At 30.3% G+C, this 17930-nt stretch overlaps 2 protein-coding genes across 4 annotated transcripts; both read left to right on the forward strand.

Annotated features, from left to right (window-relative positions):
* The first annotated feature begins 621 nt into the window (after positions 1-621).
* On the forward strand, positions 622-2431 carry LOC111638593. Its single transcript, XM_023384329.1, has 2 exons — positions 622-690; positions 1630-2431. The coding sequence occupies exons 1-2, from the start codon at positions 635-637 to the stop codon at positions 2000-2002; spliced, it is 429 nt and encodes a 142-aa protein (XP_023240097.1). The 5' UTR covers positions 622-634; the 3' UTR covers positions 2003-2431.
* Positions 2432-5881: 3450 nt separating this feature from the next.
* On the forward strand, positions 5882-13176 carry LOC111638589 (N-acetylgalactosamine kinase-like). Of its 3 annotated transcripts, none has more exons than XM_023384317.1 (7): positions 5882-6030; positions 6736-7229; positions 7300-7409; positions 7480-7637; positions 9427-9651; positions 9748-9971; positions 11636-13176. In XM_023384317.1, exons 2-7 carry the CDS (start codon positions 6739-6741, stop codon positions 11793-11795), a joined length of 1368 nt encoding a protein of 455 aa, XP_023240085.1. In that variant the 5' UTR covers positions 5882-6030; positions 6736-6738; the 3' UTR covers positions 11796-13176. The 3 variants fall into 3 exon arrangements, with proteins under 3 accessions (XP_023240085.1, XP_023240087.1, XP_023240086.1); XM_023384319.1 differs by lacking the exon at positions 5882-6030 and adding an exon at positions 6097-6437; XM_023384318.1 differs by lacking the exon at positions 5882-6030 and adding an exon at positions 6447-6596.
* The last annotated feature ends 4754 nt before the right edge of the window (positions 13177-17930 follow it).

Here is a 17930-nt window from a genome sequence, read left to right on the forward strand (position 1 = left end):
ATTTTTAATCATATTTTAAATTTATTTAATTTAAAATATATGCCGTCCACCTCAAATTACTACTGTAGTGTCTCGCCCCGTACATCATACTTTTCCTGTCATCTATTTAACTCCTTTCAGGAAAAATGTTTTGAATAAAAATAACGTGACTTCCGGCTTGCATCGGAACTTCACATATAGTTAGTCAATCGAAAGAGGAGGCCTCGATGAACTGTATATGAACTTTCCGATTCAATCGACTCCTAATCTTTTCATATCTGATCTCGACTTTCATCTACCTAACTGCGTTCTCGAGATTAAGGAAGGCCAGACAGTGGGCATTTATAGATTTACAATGGATTCAAATTGCAGCACAACATCAATATAAAAACAACAGTTGCAGAAGATTCTACCATTGCTCAATTTAAGTGGAATCGTCTTAGTTTATGAGCGTCTTCGAACATCCTAACTCTAACAAAATGTATTACACCTCGTCTCTGTGGGCGTGAGCGAAAGATTACAGACAAAAAGCAGAATCATCTGTCTCTATAGAAAGACAGACGAAATTCTGTCAAAAAATCAAAATTTTTAGCATTAAACCGAGTCGCCACGCAACAATAGAATTTCGACAATTGTCTTTTGTTCGTTTGTTCGAATGCGATTATTTCGAGTGCTTTTGGAGTTTTGCTGCAGTTTTTGCGTATTTTTTGAGTAAGTTTAGTCCCTGATCTTTCTAGATTTAGATATTTTTTAACATCGTTAGGTACTAAATCACAATTAGCAACGAATATTTCGATAACAATCGTTGTGTGGTTTCTTCAAAGTGAAAAATCGAGCCTTCGGAAAAGTGCATTCGATCTTTACATGGTTAATTTTCGTCAATCGAATCGAATAATAAATTGTGTCATTTCCCGTTAAAGTTTTGTGTGTTATGCGTACACATTACATCCCATATGACATTATTATAATGAATCTAGCCTTTAATGAATTAGAATAAATGACTCTTTCCATGTTTTAAAACCGTGTGGTATCTTTATATTTGTTTGATAAACGCAATGTAGCGTAATAGCGATCACTTGGCACTATTCATTCTTGTATTTCAATTTTCGTTGATGTATCTTCCCTATTCTCCCATCTGCATGTTGCCAGGCCTTGTTTCCTTGTATATAATCTTGATTTCCATGTGTGAATGGTGCCGTTTCTGTTTTTTCATATTCTTCTTCCATGTTTAAATAAAATTGAAATAGAAGAATGAATAGTCCCAAGTGATCGTTATTACGCTACATTGCGTTTATAAAACAAATACAATAAATGAGTTCATTGGTCATTTTGTTTTCTCTTAATTTCTTCTAGAATATTTTCATTAGTTTTAATGAAAATCAACAGAATAGCATAACTTTTATAAACCACAAAACTGTTATTATTATAATATATTTAATACATAATAATTGAATGAATAATTTTAACGTTTTCGTTTATTATTCCATTACAACTTTATATATTTATTTGTGATTAGAATTCTTCTTGTACTTAAAACGACCATTTTCTATCGTATTTATGCTATTAAATTTTCATTTCATTTTTTAATATTGTCTTTATTTAATGCTCGTTGTACAATATTTAATACTCGGTTTGTATTTTTGCTTGCAGGATGGATAATTTTAAAGCGCTGAAGAAATGGGATATATCTGGAGGTGAGAGTCCAGAGGAGAGCTCCTCGACTTCAGGATCGTCTTCCTCTTCAGTTCGAGTGATTCGCGTGCGTCCGAAAGAAGTGCTGGAGGGTGCGAAGGACAAATCTGCTCAACCCGACAAGAAACGGGTGGTTGTCGTTATTCCCGATGAGAGCACGTCGTCTGTCATCGATTACCTGGAACAGAGATATCCAGAAGTTTCGGAATGGTCGGTGCAGAGACAGATCGGTGCACGCGAGCAAGGACTGCAAGAGGAGTGTAAATCGATCCTGAAAAAGAGGAAAAAGAAGCCTTGGTGGAAGAAGATCTTCTTCTTCTGGAAGAAATAAATCTTCAAGGTCTTCTCACCGGATGTGACACTTTTCCCGATTGTGACTTTCTTACCCGGATGTGACTTTTCCCCCGATTTTGACTTTTTTACCCGGATGTGGACTTTTACCTGGCTATGACCTAATGACCGATCATCGGATGTGACATTTTGTGGCGGTTTGGCGTCTTCCCTTTCCTGCTGACGGTTCTCGGAATGATACATGTTCTTCGTCATCGCTTACGAGGGACGTGTTCTTCCACTTCAGTTAATTAAAGCCGACGGCGACAACTTAGCACCGTCTTCGGTCGTTTAAAACCTCTCAAGTGAGAACGAAATTCTGACCGGAAAATAATGGATTTTCGCCAGCAACGTGCGTGTCAACACTGGACACCCGAATAAAAACAAAAGGGAAATATCGCAGTTAACATATGTCTAAGCCACAATTATAATTATGTCGAACAATTAAACGTGTATATAAACCTTTACTTAATAAAACTTTTTGAATTTATATTGATTGATTACGTGTATCAGTTTAAATATTATATGCGCACGTTTTATTTTTGGACTAATTTATAATTAAAGTTGAAATAATCTTTCTAACAATTAAAGCGAAAGTCAAAGCAGAAGAAAATGTGAGCGATTGAAAACGAAAGAAAAATATAAAAATAAAAGAATTTTAAAAACTTGCGAATTTCTATCGATACGAAAGCACGAAATAAAATGCTATAAAACAGAGATTATTAAACTGAAGTGTGTCTCTTTGTTAAGAATAATTCTCTGACTTAATAACAGAAAAAAACTCAATAAATGAAATTATAAAGACACCTGTTTTTGTAATTTTATTTTTTGACGATTTTTCTGGTGTACTGCGCGATAAACTACCACTGTGTTCAATGTAAAATACAGCCGAATACAGAATGAGGTTAAAAATTGCAGCAGATTTTCTTACATATGTTTAGAGCAAATGAGAGTTCGAATGAGATTTAAATTTTTACAATTTTGAAGGAACAATAAGTTTTTGACACTTTGTTCTTCTTATACAACCTCTGGAACAAAACAGTCTTTTCGGGCGGAATCGACCTTTCGCCACTTCTCCGGCCGTCAAGATTGTTTAGTTTTTTAGGCTATATATGTATATATTTTATTGTCTTTGGCTATTTCATTAAATTTTGTATTTTTTTATAATATATTATTATATAATTAAAATTGATATACAATATATATTTCTCTTAGTAGACGAAAGATATGTTTAANTTTACTTAATAAAACTTTTTGAATTTATATTGATTGATTACGTGTATCAGTTTAAATATTATATGCGCACGTTTTATTTTTGGACTAATTTATAATTAAAGTTGAAATAATCTTTCTAACAATTAAAGCGAAAGTCAAAGCAGAAGAAAATGTGAGCGATTGAAAACGAAAGAAAAATATAAAAATAAAAGAATTTTAAAAACTTGCGAATTTCTATCGATACGAAAGCACGAAATAAAATGCTATAAAACAGAGATTATTAAACTGAAGTGTGTCTCTTTGTTAAGAATAATTCTCTGACTTAATAACAGAAAAAAACTCAATAAATGAAATTATAAAGACACCTGTTTTTGTAATTTTATTTTTTGACGATTTTTCTGGTGTACTGCGCGATAAACTACCACTGTGTTCAATGTAAAATACAGCCGAATACAGAATGAGGTTAAAAATTGCAGCAGATTTTCTTACATATGTTTAGAGCAAATGAGAGTTCGAATGAGATTTAAATTTTTACAATTTTGAAGGAACAATAAGTTTTTGACACTTTGTTCTTCTTATACAACCTCTGGAACAAAACAGTCTTTTCGGGCGGAATCGACCTTTCGCCGCTTCTCCGGCCGTCAAGATTGTTTAGTTTTTTAGGCTATATATGTATATATTTTATTGTCTTTGGCTATTTCATTAAATTTTGTATTTTTTTATAATATATTATTATATAATTAAAATTGATATACAATATATATTTCTCTTAGTAGACGAAAGATATGTTTAATGACACTACATAATATTTGTTATAATTATTATGCTGTCAGTTATTTTCAATTTAAATTTTTTCTTCCTGCGGACATAGAGAAGGTTTTGATACGTTGGACGACGGACATTAGCAGACGACACCAATTATACCCGACACTACCGCCATCTGCGCCTAACTAAAACAGTTAAATTTGAATTACATCATTAAGATAATATTACTTTAAATTTTAAAATACCTCAAATAATATTTATTAAGGATGCAAATAAATATATTTAATAAGGATGGAAATAAATGTATTTAATAAAACCTTTAATTTATTTTACATCTTACTTAATAATAGATATCAATCACCGTAATGGAAATTTCGCAAATAAACAGTAGTACAGTACATTTCCTTTTAATCAAAAATTATCGATTACGAAAGTTCACGTGTTTGTTTCAATTAAAATTTATCTTCCACGAATATTAACAATTTGAAATAGATTTNTTTTTTTTATAAAACTCATTTATACCCTCAAAATTAAGCTTTTTACCATTTTATAATAGTTAAAAATATATAAAGATTTTAAATTAAATATCATGACAAATGGTGCCACCAAATGTTAAAGGTTTCGGATTTGCCGAGAGTTACGCAACTGTTTGCTGTATTTTTTATGTCTGCTGTTTGGAAGTCTTCTAATCCCAGATTTTAGTACGATACAGTCGAAGACTTCATGTTCGGCTGACTTAATTTGTGAAAGAACGCAACATTTGGCCGAGGGAAGCAAGATGGCCATTACGTCAAATTGTTTCGCCATCCGAGGCATTTGATCTAATTGCGAAGACATGTTGGGGCAGTGGATACGTGAGGGCTCATATATATGCGAGAAGTCTGAACAGTCCAAACATAAAAAGGACGATTTGAGACGATCGTTTGATAGTGAGACAATCGCGAACAGCTTTAACGACGTCTTTGTTTCCTATCCAGAACAGATGGAAGCTTCGCTACAGAACCTGTTTTTCTCATACTATCAGCACCTTAATTAAGAAAGTCGGCTTTGTTTGACGTAGTGCCATGACAGAGAAAGGTGGGCTGCTACGAACTGGCAGCACTGAAGTCTTTATCTTTGCGACGAATCCAGGTTTTTTTCTGTAACGGACGATCATCGTGTTCGATTATGTAAGCACACTTCTACCCCACTTTTAGACCCATTGTTGGGCGGCACATTACTTTCACTGATGGCCGGATGGCCTAGCGGTTAAGGTGGCAGCCCACCGCTCTGGGGGACTCGGGATCGAGTCGAAAAAATTCCCAGGAATTTATCAAGAGTGATCCGACCAGATGTGTCGAATCCTGTCTTTTACCATTTAGCCTTTCCATTGTGCGTCTGATCGAATCCATAATGGGCTTGCTAAAAAGAGGCACTCTTAGTGCCCACAGGGCAGAAAGAGTTAAATAGTCATTTGTTAATAAAATAATCTGTCTCTGCAACTGTTTGAGAAGTGATTTAGTCCGGTTTGACAAGTGACAATTTGAGTAGAAAGGCCTACAGATACTTTAAAGTACAGGAGGCCTCCATTTAAATTATACCGAACGCCGAAATGGAAATACAGTAGAGCGTCGTTTATCCGAATCAATTGGGGACTGGGGTGGTTCGGATAACTTATTTTTCGGATAACGAATCATGTACGAAAAAATATATTAATTTATCCCATGNACATTTTACTTAATAATAGATATCAATCACCGTAATGGAAATTTCGCAAATAAACAGTAGTACAGTACATTTCCTTTTAATCAAAAATTATCGATTACGAAAGTTCACGTGTTTGTTTCAATTAAAATTTATCTTCCACGAATATTAACAATTTGAAATAGATTTATTTTTTATTGCCATGTGGCGCTGTAAATACAAGTAAACGTGCTTTTATCGCTGTGTGGATTTTGCACCCAGTCTCGCATCACGCGCCGATAATTGCACACGTACGAATAATATATTTTACTTGCATCGGTTTCACTCGAATAATTCAGCTACGGGATCGTTTGCGGATGGTTTAATGTAAGTATGCGTACAATTGTACGAGTGTAGCGTGTAGTATACATGCAACAAACGAGCGAGCCGGTTCCCGGCGTTTTTTTTTTACCTGACGTGTCATTGTCGCGCGACGATAATAAAACACGGTTCAAGGGCATTTTTCTTGTTAAAGTTTATACATTTAATTCCAGTTCTTATAATCCGGTTGCCGACTGTGTTTTAGAATATACAGGAACTCCGTTAGTATTATTTTATCTGAAGGCAGGATGTCTGAAATTAATCGAAGATTAACTTCACTTGAGTGTGTAATCTTGTTTATACAGAATAATAAAATGTTTGATGAGTCATTTGCGCTTGTACCTTTCCTGTACGTCCTTCTGAAACTGATGTGTAATTGCTTTCCAGTATAGACAGGATATTTGGTTAGCTGTGTATGTATGCTGTCTGCTAACGTATTTAACCAATACTGATGATCTTATGCCCGTATTAAACTTATGATTAATCGAATATAGCTTGGGTAAAGTTGCGCGAGATGGTAACGAGCCTACCAGCATGAACTGCCTCAGTCAGAGCTGTGATTATACCAATTTGTAATAATGTCTTGTTAAATTAATTTAAAAATTTTTTATTATTAAATTAAATAGTGTTTTGGTTTGTTTCTTATATTTCATTTTTAATAAATTAACGTTGTAATTTCTTTCCTCATTTTTTTCTGATAACTTTGTTTAGAAGATGGAAATTATCCCGGTGCTCTCGTTGTCGGAGAATTCGGAGAAGTGGGAAGCATTTTCTTCTCTCCGTAAACATTTCAAGCAGAAGTTTGGATGTCAGCCTTCGTTTTACGTCAGAGTGCCCGGAAGAGTCAACATCATTGGAGAACATATTGATTACTGCGGTTATTCCGTCTTGCCCATGGCCATTGAACAAGATATTGTGGTGGCAGTGGTGGCCAACAAAAATAACAGATTAAATCTTACCAATGTGGATCAGGATTTCTACTCGGACTTCTCCACCGCCACCGATGCCTTGAAAATCGATCGGTCCACTCTGGAATGGCATAATTATTTTTTGTGTGGTTTTCAAGGCATCATTGAAGAATATTCCTTAAAATTACCACTTGGCATGGATGTTGCTTTGCAAGGAACCGTTCCGCCCTCATCCGGTTTGTCCAGTTCCAGTGCCTTGGTTTGCTGTGCCGCTTTAGCTACAGCTTATATTAATAGGTGGATTATATATACAAATAACAAAGAAATCTGCTTTATCAAAATAATTTATATAATGTTTATTTCACAGCATAAGCATTTCCAAATTGGAGATAGCAAGCTTATGTGCCAAATCCGAACGTTACATAGGCACACAAGGAGGTGGAATGGACCAGGCTATTGCTTTTTTAGCTGAGAAAGGTAACTTTATCAATACATTTTAAAAAAAAAATAATATTCAGAACCAAAACTAAATATTTTTTAATTCTAGGTTCTGCAAAATTAATCGAATTTAATCCATTAAGAGCTACGGATGTGCATTTGCCGGCCGAAGCTGCATTCGTAATTGCAAACAGTTGTGTCGAGATGAATAAAGCTGCCACATCACATTATAACACACGAGTGGTTGAATGTCACCTGGCAGCTCAGGTAATTTTATTAATTAATAAAAATAATTAACGGCTTTATTTCTGATTAATGTTTTTAAATTTCGAATAAATTATATGTATATTTATTATAATTTTATTTGTTTTCTGTATTTTCTGATGTTTATAAATGAAATATTTATCCAAGTTTCATGAAATTTGAGACTAGTAAGTACTAGTAAGTGTTTAGAATATTTTTGATTAATCATTGTGTATATATCAAATAATGATAAACAAGTTGACAGAAATCATAGTTATTGTTTTCAGAACAGGAACTTTTTATATGTAAAAAAATAAATGTAAACAGAAGACATTAACAAGGAATGCTTTTTACTATTACAACAGAAAATGAAAGATTGTTTTGTAGACTACCTCCCACTTGTCAAAAGTGGAAAATCCCAGATGCATGTTTTTTGATTGAGCCAAAATAGAGGGCTTCACAGTTTGAATGCCAATGAAATTCTCTGCCTTTTATCTCCAGTGTAGATAATTAGAAAATCTAAAATTTGATTCAGCAATTCATATATATCCCTGTATATAAGGTATTGATGCTGTTGAATTTTGAAAAATATAAGTCAGGAGGTGAAAAGATTTGGCAGGGCTGGATTTATATCATGAGTGGGATCAGACTTGATGAAACCTTTACTCCTATAAACACAATGCATACAAAAACCTAAATTCAGCAAAAGAAATGATTATTTATTAATGGAAAGTAATGTTTTTGATTACAAAACAACCACTCAAAATTGGGAAAACTTGATAACAACAGCGTTTGAAACCAAAAATCAGCATACAAAATAACGGAGATAACATTTTTGATTACTTTCAGCATTCATCGGGTTAGAACAAGTGTTTTAAAATAACGAGAATTTGAACATACCTTTTATGTGTGTTGTGTTTATAAGAGCATCCATTTATTTGCTGTACTTTAACTTTACTCCTTACGAGTTTCTAGATTATATTAAAACTATAATTTTGATCTCAAAATTTTTTCAGAAAGTCATCCCAACCTTCAAATATTAAATTTTTGGTGTACACTTGTAGTTATCTTAACATAATCATGATTACATATATGTTAAATTTGATTGAGGAAAACATAAAAAGATGATCAAAAATTATAACTAGGAATTACCACATCAAATTTTCAGCTTTTCCGATTATCTATACTAGAGATACTGTATAAGACAAAGAATATCATTGCCATTCAAACTTTGATGCCCTCCATCTTGGCTCAATTGAAAAATTGGCACCTAGGATTTTTTATTTTTGATAAGTGGGAAGCAGTCTATAAAATGCATACAAAATTTTTCATTTCCCGTTACAAGGGAACATTTTTTATGTTATAAAGAGTTAAAAATGGCAAACATGCAGATGAGACAGTGAATTAATTGTGATTTGGAAAAAATTTTTAAATGCTGTTTAAAAATAAAATTTAGAATTTTATGTTTCTCAAATAATAATATATTCTAAAACATATATTATTATATATCTGTTGTCTAGTATTGATAAACATTGACCGATTAATAGTTCAGACAGTAAATATCTAATCTATAAGATAACTAATGTGAAATATATAAAATTCTGATATTGAAACACTTCCAGACAGCTTGATAAGATAACTGTTTTAGAAATCAATTGATTCTCTCTCAAAATTAAAATGGTTTAATCTATTAACTGGTTAAATATTTTCAATTCAAAGTTGCTTATTCTGGCTTGATAAATGATGTGCGATATTTTATATTTTAAAAACTTTTTCCAATTTTTTAAACATACTAATATTTTTCAATTTATAGATAATTGCAAAAGATAATAATTTAGAATGGAACACATTCAAGAAATTGGGTGACGTGCAGAAAGCACTAGGGGTATCGCTTGAAAAAATGCCGGAGTTAGTTGATTCATCGCTACACGAACAATGCTATACAAGGAAAGAATTATATGAAATTTTTCATTATTCGCCACAAGAATTTGAAAGAATATTTTTAACTGACAATACAATTCATCTCCAAGAATTTAAAGTAATTTTCTTCTTTAATTAAGATATTTATTAAAATTACATGTAAAAATGCTAAAGTAATAGCATCTTTTTTGTTATCAATAAATTAATTTTCCAGCTATATCAAAGAGCAATGCACGTTTATAAAGAAGCACACAGAGTGATATGCTTTAAAACAATTGCTGAAAAACGGTCCAACGTACTGACGGATCTTGGTGAATTAATGAACGAGAGTCACGCCAGTTGTCGAGATATGTACGAATGCAGTCACCCTCAACTGGATAAATTAGTAAAAATATCTATTGGTGCGGGAGCTTTAGGATCAAGACTCACTGGAGCTGGGTAAGTTATAAATTGTTCAAGACAATTCTCTAGAATTTAAGATTTAAGATGGCAATAATTCTAGAGAATTATAAATACAGTAGAGCGTCGTTTATCCGAATCAATTGGGGACTGGGATTGTTCAGATAACTTATTTTTTGGATAACTGATTATGTACGAAAAAATATATTAATTTCTTATCCCATGTTGAAATTTTTTTCCGTTGCGTGTCGCTTCGCGTTGAATTTTCGTCAATGTTAAGACGAATGTAAATTTTTAAAAATAATAATAATAATAATAATATATAACATCTAGATTACATAATTATTAGTGCCTGACTTATGACCCTTTGACTTAGGAACAGTTGTACTTACATTGACCCAGATTAGTGTATTAAAAAATTATTTTTTGAATCCAAAACATTAATTGTACTTGTTAATAAAACAGTATAACAATTAAACATTAAATATAGGCAAATATTGTTATATAGAGAGAGTTTATTGCCTGTAATAGGCAATAAACTCTATATAACAATAACTGGCAAATTTTTATTCACATTTAACTATTTCTTGGGTTTGGGTCCTTAGCAACTCAAATGCAAAAGTGAAATCAGCTTTCTACAGAGCTGATCAATCTAGGCTAATATAAATAAGTGACAATAAAAGTAAAATCATTTACACACAAAGCTTGCAATACTTCCTTAGTATGATTTTAAATTTCTTTGAACATGTTTCTCTGTAGTTCTTTATTAATAGAACACCATAATCCATAATTAAAGCCAATGTTTAATATTTTATATACCCAAAATACCTTTGCTATATTGTATTTTAGAATATATGCACAGTAATGATTTATAACATATGTACTATTCAAATGCATATTATACAAGCTTGCATGACCTTGCAAACATACCTTTATTCTTCATGTTAGACCTCCATTCTGGAATTCCTATCGTATATCAATCTGTACCTGTACCTAATTTAAGACAGTTCCATTTTGAGACTAAAAATTCTGTGAAAATGGAATTTATATAAAACAAAGAGAAAAATGGTTATGATAAGGTATTATGGTTTGCAAGGTAACATGTAATCCTGTATAATATCACATATATATGAAATCTATAGGTGCAGTAATGGATTACAACATGCAAACTAAAAGAGAATCTAGTAGTTTAGTAAATAATAATATATGCATTTTAAAATCCATATGGGTGGAAGGGGTTAAAATCAAAAAGATTATATTAAATAATAATAAAAATATCCTAATTTTAAGTAAATGAATTTGAATGTTAATGAATATATATAAAGATTAAAATATACTTTAAGCACCCATTTGAACAGCACAGTGAATATATTAAAAAAGAAATCTCTCATTTGTTTTATTCATTTTAAAAAATTTTGAACATTTTCATTGTGAAAATATCAAAATGAATAAAATTATTATAATTTATTTAAGTGAAAAACCATATTAATATAAAAGTTGAAAGTTCAAGGATTAAAATCATTATCTGATCTTAGTACTTGACCTTTCTTTATTTTATAAACTAGTCACAAAAGATTGACTTTAAAAAGTAGGACGACATTTAAATCTCTTACAAAAAGAGGTCAAAATCTTTTTAATCATAAAATATTTTTTCTGAAATTTTATTTAGTAATTATTATTATTAATATTTTTTTAAATTGTAGATGGGGAGGATGCAGTGTTTCTTTAGTTCCTAAAAGTAAAATAAATCAATATATTGAAGAAGTAAAAGAAAAATTCTACAGTAATTTAAATAAAGGAAATTTAGAAAATGTAATTTTTGCAACCCAACCTGGAGGTGGTGCAGTAATATACAAAGTATAAATCAAAGAATAATATAATATATAAAAATGAGGCCAGTATATATTTGATCTCAACAAATTTTTTGTGCAATTTTTAAGTTTCTTCTTCTTATTTTATTTATACTAAAAATATAAATAGCACCAAAAATAATTGTATTTTTTTTTCTAAATTAAGAAACACAAGAATTACTTGATATTTTGCTATTTATAGTTTTAGTTATATACATATACAATGTGCCTCCATTAACAACATAGTAATTTATTCTTTCTTGACATTTTAATTATTAGGAATTTTTCAGGTAATAAAGACAACCTGTGATAAAATATTGTTGCATTATAATTTGTTGGTAATTAGTATCAAACTTTTTTGATGAAATAAAATAATCACACTTCAATTTTTACTATAAAATCCCTAATATAAAGTTTTGTCTAAAGTCACATTTGAATTTTCAGTTGTCTATGTATACAGTATATTATATTAAAATGATAGAAAGATGCCAAAACCAAATCTAGTCTAGCCAAAAGTCTGGCAATCATTTAACTTTTTACATATTGAATTGGGTTACTTTACTGTGGCATCAGGCATTGAGATGTTTGTATATATAAAAGATAAGTTGATGCACAAAAATTTGGTGCTGTTGCCAAATTGATAAAAAGTTAAAGTTTAAATATAACATAACTTTTACATTTGAAATCTTCCTGTTTTGTTGATGTACAGAGCACGCTAGGTACAGTGTGTATAAGTGAATAAGCAATAACCAAGGCAGAAACACCTTTCATAGTGAGCTCACTTCAATAAATGCAAGAATATTTTCAATGACAGACTTTTCTGATGAATATTCACATTTGAAAAATGCATACTGTATCAGATTTTTGAATCTTGGTGCTGAGAACCAACACTGGGAGAACAATCATAAATGCAAAGTAATCGCAGTTCAGAACGTTAACATTTGTTGGAAATTTTCTTGGCAAGATGCCTCTAACATGTGGTCTGTGGCATCCCAGGATTTTGTGTTCCAGCATATCTTTTTAAGATCTTTTGGAGAGATCAGGGTTTGGTTTTGCCACCTTTGTCCTTTCCTTATTATTAATCTTTGATTTGATAAATTTTGATTACTTTTGGAACAATGAATCTTTTTGTTAAATTTCATTTTTAATTTTGTGTGTTAAGTAAAAGAAAATTATTTAATCCAGAAATTAAAAAATTTGGGAGGAGAATTTCATCATTGTTTTTGTATCAATACTTGTTATTCTGTATTATAAATAATTTTTTTTTAATTTAAAAATATTATTATGTACTTTGCCAAAAATGATTTGATTATGTACAAAGTTGTTCCCCACAGATAAATCACAAAATGTAATTAAATTTTATGGAACTATAAATAAAGTAATTCAAAAAGTAATTTTATATTGATGTGTTACACAAAGTTTCATTTTTTTTATAGCTAAAGTTTATTTGCAATTAATGTGGAAAAAATTATAAATCAGATTAAATCTAACTGCAGTTTTAAATAAATCTTGACAGAAAAATTTTTCTTAAAAGATGAAATATTACATTAATAAAATATATGTTTAATGCAAGTAGTTAAATAAATATGTGATTATAAAAATAGCTTATTTCCAATACTGTTTAAATAAATATGATTACGTTAACTCAAAAATTAAATTTTGTCATAGAACAGAAAACACAATAAAGGTCAAAATTGTCAATTTGTAGGTTTCCACTTCTTAGACGTCAGTACAGAGGTTATTTGAACATAATTTTATAATCACTGTATTTTCTGGATTAAACCAACAGGGAATAAAGGTGCCATTAAAAATGAACCCAGGCTGAGGAGCACAGGAAACTTGTTGGAAGTACTGCACTAGGTAATGTAGTTTAGAGTGGTGGCTAAGGCATTTAAGAAAACTGGTTTGCAATAATCCAATAGATGAATATAATCTTCAGTTTTATCATTTAAAGTACAAATTATTATTTGGATATAATTACAACGGTTAGTGATTGTAATCTGTTAAATTCGTCATATCGGTAACTTAAAGATTTTGTATTGTTTCAATGAAAATAAACATACCAAACCATCTACTAGTAGTATCTTGGGTAATAAATTCATGTTTTATTCTTAAGATACTAAAGAAACAAATTTTTATATATTAATCTTATAAATCATAATTAATTTTCAGACATGACAATTTAACTTACAAATGTAGAGGATACTGATTTTAAAAAAATTCAACTAAATATTGTAATGCTTGCTGATGTCACTTTAATGTTTATTTTCAAACTAGTTTGTCATCTACTTTCCATTCAATCTTTTATTTATTTATTTCATGAAAATACATTATTGCAATTGGTAAATATTGTTGACAAGAAACAAACGAAGCTACTGTATGTTTGCTCTTACGTAACTTGTTATTGCTTCAATCTAAAATCAATTACACACACATCTACATTAAATAAACTCATTTATTAACTTAAGAAACAATTAAATGTATATCATAATCTAATCAAGCTTTTGGATTATAATCTTATCATATTTCGTCAACAATCTGCATAACACAGGAATCACAATAATGTAAGGCTGTAGATACAGTAAACTGAGACGACACAAGAATATTTACAAACTGGCATTGATCAATTTACTCCAGATTTATAGATACATATGCCACAATGTATTGTTGCAAGTGCTTCTACTGGAGTTCTGCTTCAATCTGAGCTATTCTTGCCAGTAGCTAAATGAATATATTGACATTCTAAGAAGTATTTCTGTATATGTCTGTGGCAAAGATCAGCATTGTCACTGCAGAATACAGCATAATGGAGATCATAAGTACTTGAAAAATTTGTATCATTGAGGAAATCAGTATTATTAAGAATCAAATTATAGCAACACATGAAAAGCCAATATAACACTAAGCATTTGAACGTGTGATCTTTCTTGGCTCACATCTAAGGAAGATGTTGGTGGTGCTTTGATTTTTAGTTCTGTTTACTGCACGACCTCGTCAGACGTGTTATCTCATTCAACAAATTTACTTCATAAAATATTCCAGAGAATATTTCTACAGACAATGTGGACCCCATGGGTCAAGATTGTTTGCAAAACTCATAGTTACAATAATTAAGAGAGAAATGTTTTCATTTCAATAACTCATCTCTCTCATAATTTAATATTTTCTATAAAAAATAAAACTTTTTCATCACTCAAAAAACAGCTCAATATTGACAGATTTTATAGTAATGTTTGACAGAACTAAAACAAGCAGAGAATGTATTTTGGAATTTTGGATCCTCAAAATTTAGATTTGACATATATAAAACTGAATTGTATTTTGTTCAATACAGATATACCTCGACTTACGTCGTTTCGAGTTACGTCGTTCCCGATTATACGTCGTTTGTCAAAAAAGTACTGTATATGGAAAAATAAAAATCAAATTTAAGTCATTTTATTCGACTTTACGTCTGTCCGCCACAAATATTGAAGTCGTAATATCACTAGAAAAATGTTTAAAGCACATAAAATCATATTAAAATATATACATTTACAAGTACGTACTGTATTTACAGTACATACTTATAAATGTATATATTTCAGATTACTTTTTTTCTGTACTATATTAAAAACTGAAATTTATTTGTTTGTAAGCTTAAAATAGATCCTTATTAACCATACATTATTAAAAATGCATTAATAAATAAAATACAGAACCGGAATTGGCAATTTATGGTTTAGCCTAGTGACAAGTAGATTTGGAGACAAGTAAATTCGACTTACGTCNATCCGCGTATCTATCCGCGATAAATTGATAGATTGGTGTCAGATCCTGACAGGTGAAAGCATCTAACGATCCTTTCTCCTAACCCTTTTTTCCCATCCTTTAGACAAGCGAGACCGGACCTCAAGGTCTTGAGTCGAGTAAGTGGTAGGAGAGGGACATCCTCGTAAACATCCTACCCCCGATTAGTCTCACAATTCTACTGTAATTATAGTAATTTTGAGATCAGCAGAAAAACATGAACTGACTGCATTACAACCAAAGATTGAAAATAATTAGAAGTTGGAAATTTCAATATGTCCAATAAGTGTTTAATAATCAGAGCAACTTCTTTTGACAATCAACAATTCGTTGAATATCCATTCAAAAAAGTAGAGAGAACTTTCTGTTGTAACCGACAAAGATGATCATCTACAAATATGTAGTCATTGTGATCCATTTAAACAAACTAGCAGTCGTGAAGACCACATGGGAATCCAAAATGAAAACAGAATTGGCTGAATTTATTTGAGGAATGTCATATTTACCAGTCTGTTGAATCGAAAGGATGTTCAACATACATAAGGAAAGTTTGTTAAAATTAAAATTTTTCAGTTATTTCTTTATATCATTTGTGGTCTCAATAATTTAACACCAGGAAGGATGTATTTTACTAATTCACAACTATAATTTATTTAAACTTCTTAATGCATTTGAAATTAAGAAAATATTTGCAGTGGATTTTTATCCTCTTGTTTTGACTATGTAACACCATCTTGAAAGTCAAAATGAAATATTTTTAGTGTAACATTGATTGGAAATCAACTTTTATTGCATGTTGTTGGTTATTATTATTTAAAGTTGGCATTGTGATACAACCTTTGGTCGGTTAAGAAAAATCCAAGATAGCTACATAAGAGAAAGTTATCCATTAATATGAAGTCGATACCTATCTCCCAATTTATATGTTTTGAGGGTAAATTTTCTGAAGATTAGCTTAGAACAAAGCAAAGTAAATAGTCTTGTAAAATATTGTTTATCATTTCTTAAAACTTAATGAATATAAGATATAGTGGTCTTTAAAGTACTGAGAAAATTAAGCTATGTGAATATAGCAGTTAAGACTTTCAGAGAGTAACATCTCACAAATTTGGTCAAAAAAGCATTGAGGAAGGACAAGGAATAATCATTCGAAATAACTTTAGAATGGCAGAATCACTCTGGATTTTTACACAGAATTTATAGATTTTCTCTCAAACATTTAGAAACGAATTGTTAGAAGAAATGAAATTCCACTTTTCTTTCCAACAAAGAAAAAAATTTGCATTAGCCGGTCTTTATTCGTTTGTTAATTTCTTTGTGTCCAGTTTTATTTTGTAATTATTTGTAAATTATTAATATATTTTATATTTATTTACTTTTTTTTATTAGGCAATATTAATGTATATTAAAATATAAATATAATACCCAATATTCATTTACTTCTTATGCTTTTAAGAATTTACAAAATTTAAATGCAGTCATTTATTAACAAGCCTCAATACTTGAAAATAAATATATTATCTAAATAAAAACATGCTATGTATAAGTACACTAGTAAATACTTTGACATTTTTGTTTAAAAATAACTGATTACAATTTTTTCTGCAGATATTAAAAAATATTACTGATAATAAAGGTAAATTTTTCAAAAACTTGTATATGAATCTTTATAAATGCATCCAATAAATAAAAAAAACTGAAGTAAGTAGTAGTGAATACAAGAAAACAAAATATATCTCAAATGATACATAAAAATTAATAAAGTGTACAAATTTTTCACATATTCCATGTGATGACTATTTTTGTATTTTAGATAAATTACTTAAGTATAATTATTCTGTCATAAACAAGTATATATAAACAATTTATAACCTACTTTACTGAGTTTTAAGTAATAGAATATGGAATAAGATCATAAAATATATAATTAATGCCATTAAACAATATTTTTAGGAAATTAAAAACTGTTTTCAACTTATTATTTCAATAAAAAAAAGTCTTTTGAAATTATTAGAGTTGTGTAATTGTAATTGCATATGTAACATTATCAATAATCTTTTAATTATATTTTCGAATTTGTCACTTACATTAGCAAAAAATATTNAATAAGCGCAGAGCCCAAACGGTTAGGAGTTGAAAGCTGAAATTTGGTACACAGTTAGGGTACGTCACGAAAATGCACACTAAGAAGGGATTTTTCGAAATTCCCCCGGGGGACAGGATTAAGCTTAACACTTCCATCAACAATAGAAGTGTTAAGTAACAATGGAAGTGTCAACAATGGAAGTGTCAACAATGGAAGTGTCAACAATGGAAGTGTCAACAATGGAAGTGTCAACAATGGAAGTGTCAGCAATAG

The sequence above is a fragment of the Centruroides sculpturatus genome, unplaced genomic scaffold (genome assembly GCF_000671375.1).
Source record: "Centruroides sculpturatus isolate CEXI.00-Female unplaced genomic scaffold, Cexi_2.0 scaffold1182, whole genome shotgun sequence".
Lineage (NCBI taxonomy): Eukaryota > Metazoa > Arthropoda > Arachnida > Scorpiones > Buthidae > Centruroides > Centruroides sculpturatus.

Coding starts and splice junctions, on each gene's coding strand:
- LOC111638593 (XM_023384329.1), top strand. CDS start 635: ATGCGATTATTTCGAGTGCTTTTGGAGTTTTGCTGCAGTTTTTGCGTA. Junction 691..1,629: donor AGTTTTTGCGTATTTTTTGA/GTAAGTTTAGTC, acceptor TTTTGCTTGCAG/GATGGATAATTTTAAAGCGC.
- LOC111638589 (XM_023384317.1), top strand. CDS start 6,739: ATGGAAATTATCCCGGTGCTCTCGTTGTCGGAGAATTCGGAGAAGTGG. Junction 9,652..9,747: donor TTCATCTCCAAGAATTTAAA/GTAATTTTCTTC, acceptor TTAATTTTCCAG/CTATATCAAAGAGCAATGCA. Junction 9,972..11,635: donor TCAAGACTCACTGGAGCTGG/GTAAGTTATAAA, acceptor TTTAAATTGTAG/ATGGGGAGGATGCAGTGTTT.